We start from the raw sequence: 19,252 nt of genomic DNA on the forward strand, positions 1-19,252 counted from the left end.
TTATGCTACTTTCTTGGTTTTTTGTGTGTATTAATTTATGGATTTGGCGGCTTGGGGCTCCAAAAAACATTATGAGGAGCTCTGTTATTAGATGGAGGAGCATTACGTATATTCCCACAATTTTTAACGCAAATTTTCGCATTTACGAGCCAATTTTTAAGAATTACGTGATTTTCTTAATTTTTTATGTGTATTAGCCCATGAATTTGGTTCCTTGGGATACCCAGATTTTTTTTAAAAAAAACTTTATGAGGATCTCCATAATGAGTTGGGAGAACATTACGTATAGTTCACCATTTTTTATACATATTTTCGTATTTACGAGCCAACTTTTAGCAATTACGCGACTTTCTTGATTTTCGTGTGTATTAGCCCATGAATTTCGTGTCTTGGGGCACCAGAAAATATTTTTTGAAAAAATATTATGAGGATCTCTGTAATGAGTTAGAGGAGTATTACATATAGTTCCACTATTTTTTTCACGTATATTTTCGCATTTACGAGTCAACTTTGAGGATTTATGCTACTTTCTTGGTTTTTTTGTGTGTATTAGCCAATGGATTTGGCGCCTTGAGACATTTGAATTTTTTTAAAAAAAAACTTTATGAGAACCTCAGTAATGAGCTCGGGGAGCTTACCGTAGTCCCACCATTTTTAACGTATATTTTCGCACTTAAGAGCCAACGTTTAGGAATTACACAATTTTCTTGATTTTTTATGTGTATTAGCTTATGGATTTGATGCCTTGTGGCATCCAAATTTTTTTTAGAAAAAAATTTATTAGGATCTCCGTAGTGAGTTGGGGACAGTACATATAGTCCCGCCATTTTTTTACGCATATTTTCGCATTAATGAGTCAACTTTTAATAATTATGTGTTTTTCTTGGTTTTTCGTGTGTGTATTATCCAATGAATTTGGCGCCTTAGGGCATCCGAAATTTTTTTGTAAATTTTTTTATAATGACTCCGTAATGAGTTGGGGAGTATTATATATAGTCCCGTCATCTTTTTCACTCAGATTTTCGCATTTACAAGCCACATTTTAAGATTACACAATTTTCTTGATTTTTTGTATGTATTAGCCGATGAATTTGGCGTCTTGGGTCGCCCGAAATTTTTATTGTAAAAACTTTATAAGGACCTTCATAATGAGTTGGGGAAGAATTACGTATAGTCCCGTTATTTTTAACGCATATATTCACATTTACGAGCCAACTTTTAGAAATTACACGACTTTCTTAGCTTTTTGTGTGTATTAGCCATGGATTTGACGCCTTGGGACTCCCGAATTTTTTTTCTGAAATTTTTTTATGAGAACCTTCGTAATGAGTTAAGAAACATTACGTATAGTCCATTTTTTAACGCATATTTTTGCATTTACGAGCCAACTTTTAGGACTTATGATTTTTTTGGTTTTTCGTGTGTATTAGCACATGAATTTGACGTTTTTGAGCATCCTAATTATTTTTCTTAAAAAACTTTATGAGGACATTCGCAATGAGTCAAGAGGGCATTATGTATAGTCCCACTATTTTTTCACACATATTTTCATATTTACTAGCGAACTTTTAGAAATTACACAGACTTTCTTGATTTTTCGAATGTATTAACCCATGGATTTGGTGTCTTGAGGCATCCGAGTTTTTTTTCTAAAAAACTTTATGAGAATCTCCGTAATGAATTGGGAGAACATTACATAGTCTCAATATTTTTTTCATGCATATTTTTGCATTTACAAGCTAATTTTTAAAAATACACGACTTTTTTTTTATCTCATGTAACACTACAAAATGAGATGTTGAGAGGGTAAAACGTACACGAAACTTACCCCTTACACCTTACTTTCCAAGCAGAAAGATTATTTCCCATTAATCCTCAACGCCATAGTTCACATAATCATTTATATTAAATCCTCATCTCACAAATACCTGCTTTTTTATTACATCGGAAAATTAAAAGAAACTCTGAGCCATGGTATATACTAAAGTATATTTGATGAAAACAAAATCCAACTGAAATTTCTTCCCAGAGGAAATCGCGTGCACAGTCGGTTAAAAACTCTGTAAGGTAACTAAAAGGTAATACTGCTTATCAACAATTTGTATACATGTAAAGAAATATCAATGGCCTGTCAAACCTGAAAAGTGTTTTTTCATGGCTTGATCCTTTCTGTAATGATTTGATCTACCCCCTCCTCTTCTCCCACCTCTCCCTCCTCTGAACCCTCGACCTCCCCCGCTTCCATCCATCTCATTTGATTCCAGCTCATTGTCTCTCTCCTCGTTTGACTCTCCCCCTCTTCTCCCACCTCTCCCTCCTCTGAAGAACCCTCGACCTCCCCCCCTTCCACCCATTTCATTTGATTCGGGCTCGTTGTCTTTCTCCTCGTTTGAGTCTCTTCTTCTCCCACCTCTTCCTCCCCTGAAGAACCCTCGACCTCTCCCCCTTCCACCCATTTCATTTGATTCCAGCTCGTCGTCTTTCTCCTTGTTTGGCTCGGTCAGCCATTTAACTGCACCCAAAGGAAGATTACCACCTTGTCCCAACCCATGTATCAACTCCTTCTGAGCTTGATTTACTATAGAAGCTTCATTGTAATTAGCCACTGCAACAGCACCCTCAACTTTGTAACTATAGTTCTTGCCGTCTTTGACGTAAAACTGTGGCATCTTTCGTGATCCCCATTTAGAAGCGTTGGAAGCTGAGCTACCATTATCAGCTTCAGAATTTCTCCCACGGCTGAAGTTTGTCTTGTCTTGGAGGTTCTCAGTTTCCTCAAATGCTGAATCACCAATACTTAGGCCTAGGTCATCAAATGAGTCATCATACTCATCTTCATACTCGAGCTGTGATGAAAGTGCAAGGGTTTTTGCCAAATCCTTCGCATCTCTAGAGTCAAGTGTCAAGGAAGCAGGCTCTTCACTGGTTGTTTTCCTGATAAATCTTCCAGCTGGAGCTATAGATGAATTAGAAGAGCCTACAGCTTTGTAAGGCGATGCTGCGGGCACAATGTTTCTAGGGGGCATTGGTGTAGATTCCACTAGTTTCCCTTTACCTTTGTCATTTCTGGTCATGGATGCGACTTCAGACTTGGGTGGTGGTATTTTCTCCAACGAGATGTCCAACGACTGCAATTCCTCATGAAGGGTACCCTCAAGAATCCTCTGAATGACCTCTTCAGGATTCTGGTTATATACTTCAAGACAAGCAGCTAAGAAACCTTTTCCATAATCAGGGAACAGGTCTTTTATTTGACTTATTTTTGACTCCATAATAGCAGCATCTTCATCAACCTGTGGTCGGTTGTCTTTTCCAGAGGCTGCCGGATGGGCTGCCCTTCCAACATTATCTTCTACTGGGTGTATTGTGATCCCCGACAGAAACTTGAATTGATCATCATCCATTGATATCCACCCTGCATGAGACTAAATCAGTTCAGATACACAAACATGCATGAGTGGAATGAAGAATAAGCAGAGACATGGGACATCAGACGAGAAAAACTGAAAAAGAAGAGGGGTTTAAGTTTCTCAAAAGGATGAAAGAAAGAAGAGAGGTTTAAGTTTCTCAACTAAAATATTAACAAGCCATATAAAGAGAGAACAAATGTAGATATTTCTGGCATTTTCTGCTAAAGCTTCAATCACAGAAAATGTTATTCACACTCTAAACAGAGTTTCATATGTTCCATTTTCTTTCTGTCATGCATGCTCTCATTTGGAATCTATGACCCATAGCATGATAGCCACCTTAAACTTTGAGAAACAAGTCAGAGTCTACGCATCATTTTCAGCTAATTACCTGTATTCCGTAGTAACTCGATTCTGCTCATTATGTTGTAATTTTGTTCAATGATTTGGAGAAACGTTCCTTTGCTATGGCCCTCTAGAGCCTGTGAGTAATCTCCACTGATATCCCTCACTGACTGCACTAATATATCTGCTCTTATAGCAGGATCCTCCACATTGGTCGGGAACATTTTCATGGTAGCAGGAAGCGGAGAACTTTCAACAAACGCCTCATCACTTAGATAGCACAAATATAGCAGCCTCCAACCAAAATTTACTATCCTTGTGGATAACATTTTTAGACTGACAAAAACATTTGAGCGCATTTCATTAGATGACTCCGTCAAACTTTTCTCTCCGGAGGTTAAAATTATGTGGAAGCCCCGCCGCAAAGAGGGAAGCAATGAATTATGCAATTTTGCAAGGGTAGTAAGAACCTCCTCATTTCCATGACTGCACAGAGAAAAGACGCTAATGAATATGAACTTTGTTGTGCCTACCTCAAATAAGCACAAAACTATTAATCCATAGGCAGTTAATGAGAACACAAATTACCCAAATTGGCAATAATAGAAGTGCAGCTCACAAGGTTTAAGCATGGAAAGCATGAAATAACAAATAAGTTGCAAATTATCAGAGACAGATAAATGAAGAGTCAATGATACTCTGCAAAACAATGAGTTCCATATTTTGGAGCAAGACATTGAGATTCTAAGTGCTTATCATAGTAATTCATTGGTAAATTAACACATTACACATACTGATGCAACAGAAGTCAACCAAAAGGTTAGTACCTCATTTCAACAGGACAACAGAAGTAGATGGATGCTTGCTTATACGCATTGACAAACGCATCCATAGATACCACAGCATCATTTAAGAAATCCATCACCTGCAGGTGCAAGTATGAAACTTCGTACAGTAAGAAATAACAAATTTCACACACACTCCTGACAAGAATTGGATGGGTTACATTTTATTGGCATTGGAAGCACATCACATTATGGCAGGGTAACGTTTCACAGTTTAATGAATCTTCCACTTATTTGATGGGCTGGTTAAGGGATTATTTATGATTAAACTTTTCACAACTTATCAATGAATATAACCCTTTTGGTATGAATAGTTTATCAGTTTGGGCCTGAAGTTCTTATTTGGACATCTTGTTTGGGCTACTACTCACACACACACACATATATATACTAGTCTTTGGGAACATGCCTTGCACGTTTGTCCCAAACAATAATGTATTCATCACATCTTCCACATAATCAATAAATTTTGGGAGTTTAGAAATTGATATTATGCAATCTAAAAATTGTTGTAAAGAAAGAAGAGATTCTTACCAAACAAATATAACGAATCATCAGACTTCTCACATATAATCATAATTATATTTTGTCATGCAATTATGATGTCATGAAATTTGAGAGAGGATAAAAATGAAAAACATAAATATAATTAATTGTGATAATACATAGATGAAGGACTAAGTTGCTCGGACTCAGGTGCAGGTGTCCGATATGGGTGCGGATCTAGAGGTCGGATCCTTCATGATCTAATTTTTAAGATTTGGCGATATGGATCCATGCACGGATACGGGTGCGGGGATTCGCCTAAAAATAATTAAAATATCTAAAAATAGAGTTATAAAATCTAAATTATAAGATATTATATGGAGAACTTGAGGAGAAACATGGAAGGAGATTAAATGAAAAGGAGTGACATAGAAATTTCTATATAAAAGGTATTCCATTTTCTTCAATTTCACCTTAGCTTTTGTATTGATTATAGGAATCATTAAAATTGTCCAAACTTTCCCCATCGATTTTGGCAAAGTACCCAAAATTCGTTGACCAAATCGGACACGGATACCACACCCACACCCACGTCGTTTCGACACGGGTGCTGCACCAAAAGTAAAGAGTCCGAGCAACTAAGAAGAAGGAATCAAATAAAAGAAGGAAGTTTGAAATCAACAATTGAACACTACTATTTCTTATGATTTATCTCATATTGTCCAATGTCTTAATTTATAAGTTTGCAAGACCAATGTTTTTCTTAATTCAATATGAGAAAATGAAAAGATAAGAGTTTAAAATTTAATTTTAGAAATGAAGGGTTTTGAAACCATGATGTATTCATTATCATCTTTTCTTAATGTCTTTCTCATTTAAAAGTTGATTCAACTTTGGACTTAACACCTTCCCACTTTAAGTATTTAGTATAATATATATATGATATTATTTAATATTTAATTAATTAGATATTTTATTTAGAATAGGGGTAAATTGGTAATCCAACTTTGAAGTTGGAAGCTTCCCACTTTTAATATAAAATATGATGATATGATGATATATATTACACACATATACACATGAACTATCTTACTGCTCATCAGGTAATAAACTCACCTCTAGATAGTCTGTTTGAAGTCGACTATGCCCATGATCTTGAAAGTGACTGGAGGAAAATAAAACCTGCAGCCGGATAATAGTTAATCCCTGTATGAATTTGGATAACGCTTTGCAAGAACTCTTTTGCGATTGCAAACATCCTTATGAAAACCCACATTTAAGAGTATGTATATAACCTACATCTAGATTGGGTCAAGCTGTTCATAAAACTAGAACGATGGTCGTAAATGGAATACATATACTAAGCAACGACAAACTGCATTTATCATTTCTCTACAAGTAGACCACTCCATAAACATCCAAAGATAACACATAAGCACTTTGTTGAAAATGTGTGACCATCTCATTTAAAAGCTTAAACTTTTAGAGAGAGTACATTATTCAAATAATCATGTCTTCCACACGCCCCTCACATGCAAGCTTTATTCTTTTTGCATCGACCAAGTATGTGAAATTTCTTCCTGATAATGGGTGACGATTAGATTTGAACAAAGACTTGTTATTAGACTGATACCATGTTGAGGTGCTCATCATAGACCCCAAAAGATATTGCCTATTCAAGAATATACTTTTCCGAATGCAATAGAACTAATTACTTCATCAATAAAAAGAACATACTTTTCCCATAAAGTAAAATGAAAATATTCCTTATCTAAGTAAATCAAATGATAAATTTATTAGTTGCTTTTGGCGTCTTAAAACCAATGAAGATGACAAGTTGCTGAGATCTAAAAATGCCATGTATGTGTGTTCTGCTATCTTTCAACCTTCCACAGAGATGTAGCTCAAAATGACAAGAGGGAAACCTTGAACTTATACTCTCATGCCTTTAGGACAAATAATGAGATGCAAGTTTCTTGTTAACAAAAGAAGTGCATACTCTATACAAAAGCATGTGAGATATATACAATTAGAAACCGCGCTGGCAAAGGAAGTGCATGAACATGCAAAGTAGAAAGCAAAGAAGAGCGAGGAACGCCTAATATTTCAAATTTCAATAAGAAAAACAACACATAAATCAGTGTTGGATAATCCATTGACACCTTAAATGGATTGTCTAGTGGTAATTTAGTGAATTGTAACACAATAAATGCGGGTGTGATTCCAACTGCCCCCTTTCGTTGGATAATCCATTGACACCTTAAATGGATTGTCTAGTGGTAATTTAGTGAATTGTCTAACACAATAGATGTGGGTGTGATTCCAACTGCCCCCTTTACCCTTTCTCCGAAATCCCTGTGTAAAGATTTTTTAAAAAAGAAAATGTTAAGATAAAATTAAAAGTACAGTCCGTTAAAGAAAGAATACCTCTAACGATGAGCTACACCTCTCATACATAGTCTGCACAATGCTAAGAAAGTGTGTAATAACAGATGAAAGATCATCATGGATCCATGGCTGTGACTTTATGGCATTGACGACCTGAACAACATATATACAGACAGGAGTCAGCAACAGGAATCTGAATATCCATTAGCATCCTTGATAAAAAGAGAAGAACAAACTTGGATGAAGCAGGTAAAGCAAACACAAAGCAGAAATGACAATAAGAAGCACTGGCTTATCAGGGCAAAAAAAAGTGTTTCTTAACTTGGTTTCACCTAAATGCTTAAGCAAGAAATTCCACAGTTTTTTTTTTTCTTCTTCCGAGAAGTGGCAACTGTATTATTAACATAGCAACAAAGGAGGTGCTGCCAAAGTACTTACAAATTACAAGCAAAAATCTGTACCTTCTAATCTAAGCAAGATCCTATTAGATCTATCACTTATTCAAATTCATTAATCAAATCCTTTTTGCACCCAAAAAAAAGTTAACAGTTCATCTGAATGCAGTTTTCTTTTGCCGCAGTTGTTTCTTGTAATAGAATTTAGTGATAAGAGACCAATGAGCCCCATTTGCTGTCATGTCCATGACCACAGAGCACTAGTCAGATTTGAGGCTTAAGGGGGCAGTGTGAAGCAGCGGGCCGTGCACTTGACATTGAACCCCAGACAAAAATTGAATTTTCTAGTAGGCGGTGCTTAGAACTCTCTACTACATCTCTTCTTGGGTCAGGAGGCAGAGTCATGAGCCCAAGGAAAATGGTCTTGACATTTAATCCACAGGAAACATTTCAGGGATATGCAAAAGACCTACAAATAGTGTCTATCTAATTATCATAATTTGAACACCATCTAGATATTTTTAGTCCATCCTTCAACAGATCATCATGCAAAGTATGTGCCCCACTGCGTGTGATTTCATACCTAAAACTTGTAAGAGCATCTAAACAACAACTATGCGTCTATGCCTCAATTGTTAACAAGTTGGAGTCGGCATGAATCCTCATTGACCAAGTTGCTCTATTTAAACTCATCCCAGACCAATATTATTTAAAATAAAAAGTACCACAAGTTCTATACGTCAGGATAAACTACTCATAGATAGGAGATTTTCTTGTAAAAGCATCACAGAGAGTTTTACATTTTCACATGGATGGTTTCTAGATTTTCTTTTCATATAATAGCGGTTCTTGACTTCTTGTGAAGCTTACTCTTAGCTAGATAAGATATAAAACTGCAATGTGACATGGATCAAGAGGCAATTTTGATACTCTGTTTGTATGTTTGTTTCCTCCACCCCCTTCAATTTTACGAACCACTATAGAAAACAAGAAAACAACTATGGGAGTTATTCCTCAGATGTTTATATATCACAGAGTGTGCCTGAAATGTTGAAATTGGAGTTCAAGGCCAATTTGCTGATGAAACTTCTGAAGTTGAAAGTTAGTACTTCTATCAATTAGCAGGTGATACCATCTAGATTCTAGATTTCTTATCCTTTTAGGTTCGAATTTTTAGCGACAAAAGGGAGATAGCAGAAGGATCCAAGGAAAGGGTAAAGGTTCCGAACAGAAACACTATTTCTCCCTACCACAAGAAGCAGAATAATAGGTCATATATGTTGGCTCACCATCAGGATGTGTATCTTATGACACAAGATTAAACCAAAACCAAAGAACAATAAACCATATCATCAATAGTTCAACGACAAGGCAGTTCAGTTAATAATACCAATATTCTTGTCAGATCTTCATTTTCATGACCATATATGGCACATATGTCTAACAACTTCGGTAAATCAAGCAATTTCTTCTCCTGCAAAAGGGCTACAAGTGCAATTAGTGAACATTGTGCACTCGAATACAATTTCCAAAGATAATTAGCGAGAGATACATCATCAGGCCTTTTACAATGCATATTATTCAAGAGTCCGGAGCCAAAAGGGTAAGAAATTTTTTCAAAAATTCCAAAAGGGCAACAAAACTAATGATAGAACCAAAAGGGCAACTTTCTGACGGAGAATCAAACGACGTTTAAATTAGGGCAGCCGCCGCAAGGCGTGGAATTCCATGCGCCTTGCAAGGCGCAGGCGGCCTGAGGCCTGTCAGGCGCAGCCGCTTCAAACTTTCAATTTTTTAACGCTAATTCAGATATAGAAGCTTTAATTATTTTGAAATAGAATTTATATATTTGAAAACTACAAAAAAAAAAAGAATCATAAATCACAATAATTAACAACTTAAAAAAAATTCAAAATACATAAATAAAAATTCCGATAAAAGAAAATCTAAATTAACTCTCGAAATTCCAATAATGTCACATAACTTAGAACAGAAAAAATATATAATAGTGACTTATACGTTCTTAAGAGCAAGTAAAAAGAAATTGAATTGCAAGGTAACAACAGTTAAATTATCAATGGTTTGAAAATTATAAAGTATAGAACAATTGAAATCATATTTGGTGTTAGTCAGTGGGATGTTAGGAAAAAAGTGACATTTTATCCCCTCATTTTTTAAATTGATTAATTAAATTCAATTCTAATCGTGTAATAAAAGCGTAAAAAAAAGTAGATCAAAGTGTGAAATTTTTTATGCCATGGAATATAGCATCTAAAATTACAATAAGAATCCAAAGTTTTTGGTTGGAATTTACTACCTAACTATTGATTTAATTTCAAGAGATAAAAACTTTTCCCTTACTAATTAAAAGAAATTTCGTGGAGTTCTATCATTCCCCAATTTAATTAGATTAATTGACTTATGTTTATTTACTATCTTTGACATTTTAGTAAGCAATATTATTAAAACTACAATAAGGTTTCTATTACACAAGGTAATAGAAACTAAACTATGCTTCTACCTGAGACTTCAAAGGTAGTATTGCCATTTTCTAAATTCATGATCTTCCTGATCATGATTGTGATGAGACTAGGCATAATATAAGGAAAGGAAGTGCATAAAACATTTTACTTGCAGAGTTCATTACAAAAGTACACATCAGGGCTGCAACTTGAATAAAACTTTTAAAATTTGACCTCCACAATACAAAGAAATTATTTGAAGTATACAAAGGTAGTAATAACTGCAACGAGTCAGGGACGGACACACACCTTCGTGATCTTTCTGAGTAAGACTATCAACAGTCTTAGCTCCAGGGTCCCGATTTGACGATCTAAAATTGAATTACATAAAAGAACTGTTTAGATCAAAAGGCACAGCATAAGGGATGCGACTTGATGCATCAAATGCTTTGAAATTAAAGTGACTCACATGCGATATAAGACCATAAAGATACGCCGGCAGAGCTCGAACTCACCAACGACGACCCCAGCAACTATACCCCTGGCTCCTCGATATGGAAAATCATACCACCTACTCCTGAACTTCAGAAAGCTTTCAAGAAAAGAGCGAAGGGAGCTGTCGCTGGCCACTGGTAGACACAGAAATCAGGAGAGACTGGTATAAATGTACAGCAACACAATATACAAACCAACAAACAATCCAAACCAATGCACATTTGCCACTCAAATACCTTCACATAAATTGGGACTGAGATAGCACCATTTTTGGGTGTTGGTTTTAAGCAGATCAAATGTATCACTTAGTTACCCACAACAAATAAAATAAATAAAACTTATCGTGATGCAAGACAAATGAAATATTTCTCATCGCTGCTGATCCAAGGATTATGCGCAGCTGAATTTCTTTTTTTACCAAAAGAAGATTCTCTTTCACCCTGGCCTGGCATTTTGATCCCTACACATTAATTGTGGGATATAGCTTTCTAGTCTTTAACAGCTAATGCAAAATAATGGAAAAGGAGGGCGTTTCTAGGGAAACCCAACATTTTCCAGCATAACATAAACAACCTGAGCAACTTATAATCATCTTATGATTGACCTTTTGTATGCATCTGTTTACTCACTAGCTTTTACTGCTTGCTTCTGATGCTGTATAAAAAAAGTTTGCCTCACTAGATTTAATACAGATAGGATTACTACTGCTCAGAAATGCTGTATGAAAAGTTTGCTTCACTATATATGGCGTATTGCACCTCTTTTCCAAATGCAGCAAGCATAAAGCATCATAAATCATTTATCTTTCTTCAATACAGAAAAATTAGAAGGCTACCATTATTCCTTAATCAAATCATACAAACCATAACTACTAATTTCAAATGAAAATCTTCAAAACCAGATTTCACAAAAGCAATAGAAAAAACATTACCTTCTCGCCAGAAATCTCTTGCATTCATCTTCAGTAACCTACACAACTCCCTGTTCAAAACATCCACCACACGCTGTGATTCCACGGGATCCAATGCACCCTCATCGGCTCCAAGCCCAGCTGCTACAGCCTCATCCTGAGGCAAATAATCCACGAACTTTCCACTAGGAATAGCGGCGGAAACCCAGGCGCCACTTTCTCCCATCCTAACCCTACTCTTGACCTCTCCGGCAGAAGAACCGGCACTGCTGGAGTTAACGGCGTTGGAACTTCCTTCAGATTTGATAGAAACTGATTGCCTGAAGGAATTCGCTAGGGTTTGAGAAGTTTGCATATCCTTCTTTGGAACAAACTTCTTCTGAGTTTTTTCGTTCCTGTTTTGGTTACTATAGCGATTCGACATGGCTTCAGCAATAACTTTTAGATAGTCGGAGAATTGTGCTTCGTACTATTGACTTCGCCTAAGGAAAGTGAACGGCCAAACTCACAGAGGCGATCAGAGGTTTTCTCCTTCAGTGCCGTCGACGGTCGAACTGGATTGGAGACAAAATATGGAAATTGCTCGGCTTCCCCAGGCCCTTACTTCAAGAAATTACCTTCTTTCTTTTTTTCACTTTAAAGTTTTACTTATTTTACTTTTCAACTTTACGTAATTAAAATAAAATATGAATATTTAAGTATTTAACTATAATAACCATACTAATTACTCACATATTGTCTTAGGTCTTAAAGCTGATTTGGAAAACATGCAATTAATATCGAGAGTTAAATATAGTTTTTTATAAGCTAAAAGTGGCAAGTAGAAAATGTATTTATGATTTAATGAACAAATAAAAGTGAATGTAGAGGATATATTTATGCAAATATGTAAAGTGAATCGAAAAGTTAAAAAAGAGAAACACTAATGATAAAAAAGAATAACAATAAAAAATAATACAACAATTGAAGTAAAGGAAATACATGTAATAAATAAATGAAAAATAAGGCAATAGGATGGTAATAATAACATATTAGAAAATTAGACAATGTTCTACTACATATTAACCTTTTACCTCAATTCTTGACTTTCATACTATCATATTTAGGGTCATGACCTCATATTGCTACCGGTGAATCATGTATTGTTTAATTACCTCTTTCAATACTTTTTGGGCCTATCTCTGCATCTTCTCAAATATGAGCTCTAAGATTAACTTGAAAAATAAAAACAATAACATAGAGTTGTAGCTAGATTTGAACCTAGGTCTCGTGGGTGATTCTTCTAGCTTGTACCAACAACACAATGACAAACCTATACTTTTCATGAATGCACGGTTAATTATATCTTAATTTATGTCAATTTTTCAAGATAGATATACACCTACACGCATGATTTTTTCCGAAGTTAACGGGTGCACATGCACCCCACTCTATAGGATGGATTGGTCTCTGCTCACAAGGGCATATGTGCATCTCGCAAACCATGTTCGTCTCGCTCTTTGTCCACTACCAAAGTCACTCATTTTTTGAAGTGTAAACAAATGTATAAAGCTCCAAAAGAGTTTCTTTTAGTAAAATTTTCCTTCTTATTTATAGTTTTTTAAAGGGTGTAAAGAGGAAAGTGGACAACCAATATAGGTCAGAGAGAGTATATTTTAGATGTGTTTGATATAATGGAAAATCTAGGAAAACAAGTGGGGTACTTATTTATCTTATTGGGTTCGGTATGCAAGCAAAAAATATTATCTAGAGTGATGGGAATAAGGAATGTTAGAAGGACATTATCAATGTAAAATATGAATTGAAAAATGTTGACCAACCGAACATGAAAAAACATTTTTCTCCATAGAGAACACACCCTTAATATGTTTGGATTACAGACGGGCACTTTACCATAGGTTTTGTGTACAAATTGATAGAAAAGGAAGAACTCTTATATCGTACCCCCCACGCCTCTCATCCATTCCCCACGTCTTTCAACTATACAGTTTGATTTTATCTAGTCTGAACTCAAAAGTGCAATAATGAAACATGTCTTATGCAACCCCATTAACAGTACTCACATTTACACAACTAAATCATCTTATGTTGAGCAAGAACTGCATAACAGCAGACCATCCACACTAAATAGTTAACAATGGTGCCGAAAAAAATAATTCTAAGCTCACATACAACCATATTCTACTATGCTACATGGACATGAGAAGATATCCCTCCACTACTAATGGAGAAAAGGAAGAAAGAAGAAACAAAAAGGCTTAGCGGATTCTAAGTACAAAAGACTCCTATAATATAACTTGCATTGAGCTGACAACACCATCTTGTTGTAATATCGATCATATGATCTTCTGAGTTACCTACAAAGTTAAATAAAGTAACATTGACTTCCCAGTAACCATCTCACACTAGATGACAGTTGATGCAGTAGAATGAGGAGCTTGATCTATTGCCCGATAATATATATCAGATTCGAAGCTTGGTGAGCAAAATACTATGGTTCATCACATTTTGCTGCAACTGCCAATTAGCACTGGCTGTGCGTCATGAATTTCTTTATGATCCATGCACATTCACCAAAGCTCTTGGCAAATGCCTTTATGATACATCATAGTCAAAAACTGAACAAAACCTGGCGAGCAGCAGCATTAGGCAACTAGCAGCGCATGCCACTCTTTTTCCCAATGCGGTATTGCTCACATAGACTAACATCACATCCATTCAGAGTTTGTCTCTTTGGGCACCACCAGACCAAGTAGACAAAGAGAAGGATTAGGTGCAACTGAGAGCATAGAGCAGGTATCAGATGACTGTGGAAGGATGAAGAGAAGCCTTGCCCACATTGAGTTTACGGCTGGGATTTTAATTACACCAGCACATTCCCTCTGCTTCAAGTATGATACAAAATCTTGAAACTGCAAAAAAGCAAATTTTGACATTTAAGTCCTCTAAACCAGCTACAGTTACAATATGTGAGCAGTCATTGCAAAAATAGAACACTGAAAAGTAAAAAGTAAAAAGTAAATGGAGAAATAATCTCCTTAAGGTCCCATGTCTGCACACATATTGCAATCATGGATAGACCTAGTGGAAAAGTTGGACACTGGACTAATTATTTTGCAAACAGCTGGAAAAAAAAAAGAACACAAAATCCTGTATTTGAATCCTCTCTGAAATGATTTTCATTGGCAACTCTTTCTAGTTCCTATTTTAGGTGATTACACACACACAAAATAAGGTATATACCAAGTAAATCTGGAAGATACAGACATTTTTCATCTACTATCTATCGCGTATATCATGACTGCATTCACTGGTAATGAAAACTGAAAGGAGAGCATGATCAACTTACGCCCTTATGGTCCATTGGAGAAGAAGGTAGCAACCAGCATATCTCCTTCTGTTTCACATTAATTTAAAAAAGAATGTAAGTCATGGATCATTTTAATATCGAAAAAAATGAGCAAGAACTGATACATATACAAACAGTATAGCCTACATTATATGATAGAGATGACAACAGCAATTATCAAAAGGTGCTAATATATGCTATTTAAATATGATATGCAGAATTTTCCTTCATAATGTTCAAGACTCACTTTGTGGGGTGGTGTACTACAAAATGTTGATTTGACATGCCGAAAATCAGTACGTTTAGTCATATCCAACTTCGCAGGCCATCTGCACAGGTATCCAATTTAAAAACAGAATATTTAAAAATCAAGTGTCAAAACATCAAAGGAACTGAAGTCCTTACTCCGTCGGCTCAGCACTGGCATTTGGATACCTGCAAATATCTGACTCTACTCTTTGGGCATAAATCGTGCAGTAATGAACTCCACTTTTACTCAAGGAGCCCTGCCAACGACACTGCAAATATTGTTTAGAACTTTCTGAATTTGAAGGTTCAGATAATGGAGGCGGGGGAGGAGGAGGTGGGGAGCTAGGTGGAGGAGGAATATTAGGTGGGTCAGGGTAAGATGGTGGGGGTGGGGATGAAGGTAACGGAGGCTGCAAGACAGGTGGAGGTAACGGGGGTAATGAGTCAAGCTGAGGTGGTGGTTGTGGTGGTAAAGACGTCACTGGTGGTCGAATAACAGGCACAGCATACATATGATCAAATGGTGGCATGGAGGTGCCTTGTATTTGCAACAGTGGAGTCACAGAAGCAGGTATAAATGGCGGTGCAACTGAACAATGATGAAGATTAGTAGGCATTGCACCAGATGGAATTGGATTTGGGGGCAAGTTATGGTTCAAACCACGTGAATCCCACCCACTTGGGGGAAAATACATTGGGCGCACAAAGGGCGGAGGTTGTGCTTGATGTGGTGGTGCAATAAGAGGTCCTTGAATTAGCTGTGGTGCTGCAGCAGGAAGTGCTTGAACAGGCGGTGGCACAGTAGGAGGTCCTTGAAGAGGCTGTAGTGATCTAGGAGGCGCTTGAGGAGGTGCAGGATTGCAAGCAATGATTGCCGGTCTAGAATGTATCTCTGCTTCAGATTTCCTGTGCATCCACATGTCATTAGCAGCACCAGAGAATATATGATTACCTGCACAAATCACCAGGAGAACAATTTGACAATGAGCATCAAACTACTGTAGGAAAGAACACAACTAGAATAACGGAGAAGTACCTCTCGGGGATGGAACTGGAATCATCATCTCGGTTTTTCCAGAACCAACTTCGGGCATCCCTCTGCTTGCTACATGTGTCCAGTTAGACTGAAATGCATATCCAGCATGAGACATGCTACCTTGTTCTGGATTTAGTCTGGGTGATGTGAGCTCCAGAATACTACCTTCATTTTTTACAGGAACATGAACATGATGCTGCCCAGAGTGACTGTAGAACAAGTGGAGGAGAAGCTCAATAGTTAAGCCCAGATCATGATTCACGGAGTAAGACATTTAAAAGCTATAAATAAAGCATGAAGCTTTCTACGTATACAGGAACCAAAAGGTGAGAACAAACGAGTGTTCTGAATTGAAAAGCTACTAGTATTTTTTTAAAAAAATTAGGTAAAGCTTAAGTCTGTATTGACTATTGAACTTGTGAATAGAACGTCGAATGTAGAAAAGTTTTTGAGAAGTGGTGCTGCACTCTTCCACATTTTAAAGTAATTTCGTCATTTTATTTGTGCAATATACGATATGTGAAATTGCTGCTGACATCTCTTATGTACATGGACCTCGATCGAAATGTGATACTTAATATTGCGTATTGCCCCTTCATCTCTTACATCATTCCCTAATGTCTGACCCCTCTTCTCCTGTCATGGCATCTCCCATTTTGTCCATAAAAGTGATATTCCACTTCCCATTCCCAATTCAGAGTAAGGTGAGAGATTGTAAAGGTTAGAGTGCGAAGAGGTAAGGAGGTAAATTTGAACTTGTAACAGAGCATATCCATTATTTCCATTATAGAGCCAAAAAGAGCTCTGAATAGAGATGATCACATTCAAGTAATAGGAAAAAAGATTAGAGGTAGAGAATGCAGAAAAGGTGACTAAGGCAAGAAGCAAGAAGGGCTGTCACACGGAATGGAAGAAGTATGTAAGCAGCAGTGATGGCAAGTAAATGCTCCTTCAGATAATTATATGGAGGGTTGCTGCAAAGGCCAAAAGGAGTTCTATCGTTGGATTGATTCCAAAAATCATCAATCCAAAAATCGGTGCCCTTGGTTCATCTTAATAACACTTAAGTATTGAATAAGGCACTATATTGTAGTTGTTTCCCATTTTGATTGGCAAGACTAGCAGCGGAGCTAACGATAGGCTGGAGGTTTGGAAACAGACCCTGGAATCTACAGAATTTAAGTTGAGCAAGACTAAGACAGAGTACTTGCACTAGAGTACTTGGAGTGCAAGTTCAAAGAAGTAACTCACGAGGCAGATAAGGAAGTGAGTATTGATACACAAGTCCTCCCCAAGATAGGAAGTTTCAGGTATTTTGGGTCAACAATCCAAGGAAATGGGGAGATTGGCGATGATGTTACACATAGTATTGGAGCAGGGCGGATGAAATGGAGACTCACATCCAATGTCATATGTGATTAGAATGTGCCTCCAAGACTTAAAGGTAAGTTTTATGAAGTGGTTGTCAGACCAGCTATGTTGAATGAGACAAAATGTTGGACAGTCAAGAACTCGCACATCCAGAAGATGATAGTAGCGGAATGAGGATATTGAGATGGATGTGTGGACATACTAGGAGAGATAGGATTAAGAGTAAGGATATTTGGGACAAGGTGGGAGTAGCCTCCGTGGTGGACAAGATGAGGGAGGCAAGGTTAGAAAGAGCAAACTTTTATTCACATAATTAAGGCTTCAGAACGGCCCCTAAAGTGCAGGCCTAATTCTTTTTTACGTGCCTAACACGTGAAAATTCTTTCGATAAAGAGTGGACCATCTCATCTAAAAGCTTCTTTTTTTCATCTAAAAGCTTAAATTGTTAGATAGAGCACACTTTTAAGTACTTTTATTCATTTGTTATGTAGTATGTATATGTGCATATACCATTCATTTAATGAAGCCAAAGACTTGTTCGACATTGTAAACATTCTCCTATGTACTTTGATTTTGTTAGCATTTCACAATTTTTTAAAATTTGCAAGCACTTTACAAATTAATCACTATTATTCATCATCATGAGGAAAATCAAACACGACAAGCTTCAGTCCAGATATAACTTATGCTGCGGTTTCAAAAGCTATACAATCAACGAGATTTACAATCAATGATATCCAGGTTCTGATCCAAATCTTACAGTGTTACCTTCAAGCAGATATTGTTAATGTAATAATGTCAGACTCAAACTATTGATCAGCAAGGCAGTCCCAGTTGGGTTTTCAAAGAACATAATTTCTGTATTAAGGTTGTCCAAATAGAGTGTATCACTTTTCACCACAGGTGTATAAAGTATATAGAAAAGTTTTAGTTGGGCCTCCAAAACATGATTTTTTCCTATTTAAATTCTACACTCTTGAAGGATATTGCTATGTGGTGAATCATAACTTAAATATAAGGAAAGTTAACAAGGCAGATTTTGATGACTAAATACTAAACAGGACAAGATCATCCAGAAACAAGTTCCTTGTCTGAGTGGGAAAGACAGGACAAGTACAGAAATTAAATTGTCACTTTAAAACTATAACAAACTATCAAATAGCGACTAGAAAAAAAGAAGTAATTTAAGGATATCAGTGCCGAGTGAATTAAAATCTGACAAGAAGCTTGAAGAAATTACATACTGAATTCTTTCCTCTTCTTTTTTTTTTTTTGTGTGTGTGTGTGGGCAGGGAGGGGGGGGGGGGGGGGGGAATGGGACCTAGTTAAATTTAGGTGTATCTCTGAGATTTCGGTCATAGTCCACAGGGGTACTTGTGCCTTATCCCTTTTGTAATCTATGTAACCTCTAGGCCATTTATCTACCCAATTTAATACCCCACAATCTTCCTTTTTATTGCAAGAAAGAATGTCTCCACTACAAATAATGATGATCTTACTTTTTTCCGGTA

The 19,252-nt window shown here is 36.6% G+C and overlaps 2 protein-coding genes across 2 annotated transcripts in view; both read right to left on the minus strand.

Moving 5' to 3' along the window:
* Positions 1 to 1,887: 1,887 nt before the first annotated feature.
* On the minus strand, positions 1,888 to 12,344 carry LOC102599767 (activating signal cointegrator 1 complex subunit 2). Its single transcript, XM_006361993.2, has 9 exons — positions 11,758 to 12,344; positions 10,801 to 10,960; positions 10,641 to 10,702; positions 9,260 to 9,354; positions 7,514 to 7,627; positions 6,203 to 6,268; positions 4,583 to 4,680; positions 3,802 to 4,241; positions 1,888 to 3,415 (listed from the first exon to the last, which is right to left on the minus strand). Exons 1-9 carry the CDS (start codon positions 12,158 to 12,160, stop codon positions 2,121 to 2,123), a joined length of 2,733 nt encoding a protein of 910 aa, XP_006362055.1. The 5' UTR covers positions 12,161 to 12,344; the 3' UTR covers positions 1,888 to 2,120.
* Positions 12,345 to 13,768: 1,424 nt separating this feature from the next.
* The window catches only part of LOC102600101 (uncharacterized), a 17,235-nt gene continuing 11,751 nt past the window's right edge, over positions 13,769 to 19,252 (minus strand). Inside the window, exons 4-8 of the mRNA XM_006361994.2 lie at positions 16,371 to 16,579; positions 15,491 to 16,286; positions 15,333 to 15,414; positions 15,086 to 15,133; positions 13,769 to 14,648 (exon numbers count right to left, since the gene is read on the minus strand). Coding sequence (XP_006362056.1) covers positions 14,445 to 14,648; positions 15,086 to 15,133; positions 15,333 to 15,414; positions 15,491 to 16,286; positions 16,371 to 16,579 — 1,339 coding nt within the window. The 3' untranslated portion in view covers positions 13,769 to 14,444. The remainder of the gene's footprint in view (positions 14,649 to 15,085; positions 15,134 to 15,332; positions 15,415 to 15,490; positions 16,287 to 16,370; positions 16,580 to 19,252) is intronic.

This window comes from Solanum tuberosum, unplaced genomic scaffold (assembly GCF_000226075.1).
Source record: "Solanum tuberosum cultivar DM 1-3 516 R44 unplaced genomic scaffold, SolTub_3.0 scf00381, whole genome shotgun sequence".
Lineage (NCBI taxonomy): Eukaryota > Viridiplantae > Streptophyta > Magnoliopsida > Solanales > Solanaceae > Solanum > Solanum tuberosum.

Excerpts from the sequence above, each read along its gene's own strand:
- LOC102599767 (XM_006361993.2), bottom strand. The coding sequence starts at position 12,160 with ATGTCGAATCGCTATAGTAACCAAAACAGGAACGAAAAAACTCAGAAG. Across the intron at positions 9,355-10,640 it reads TACTCAGAAAGATCACGAAG|CCCTTTTGCAGGAGAAGAAA; the intron begins GTGTGTGTCCGT and ends TTGCACTTGTAG. Across the intron at positions 4,242-4,582 it reads TGTTGTCCTGTTGAAATGAG|TCATGGAAATGAGGAGGTTC; the intron begins GTACTAACCTTT and ends TTCTCTGTGCAG.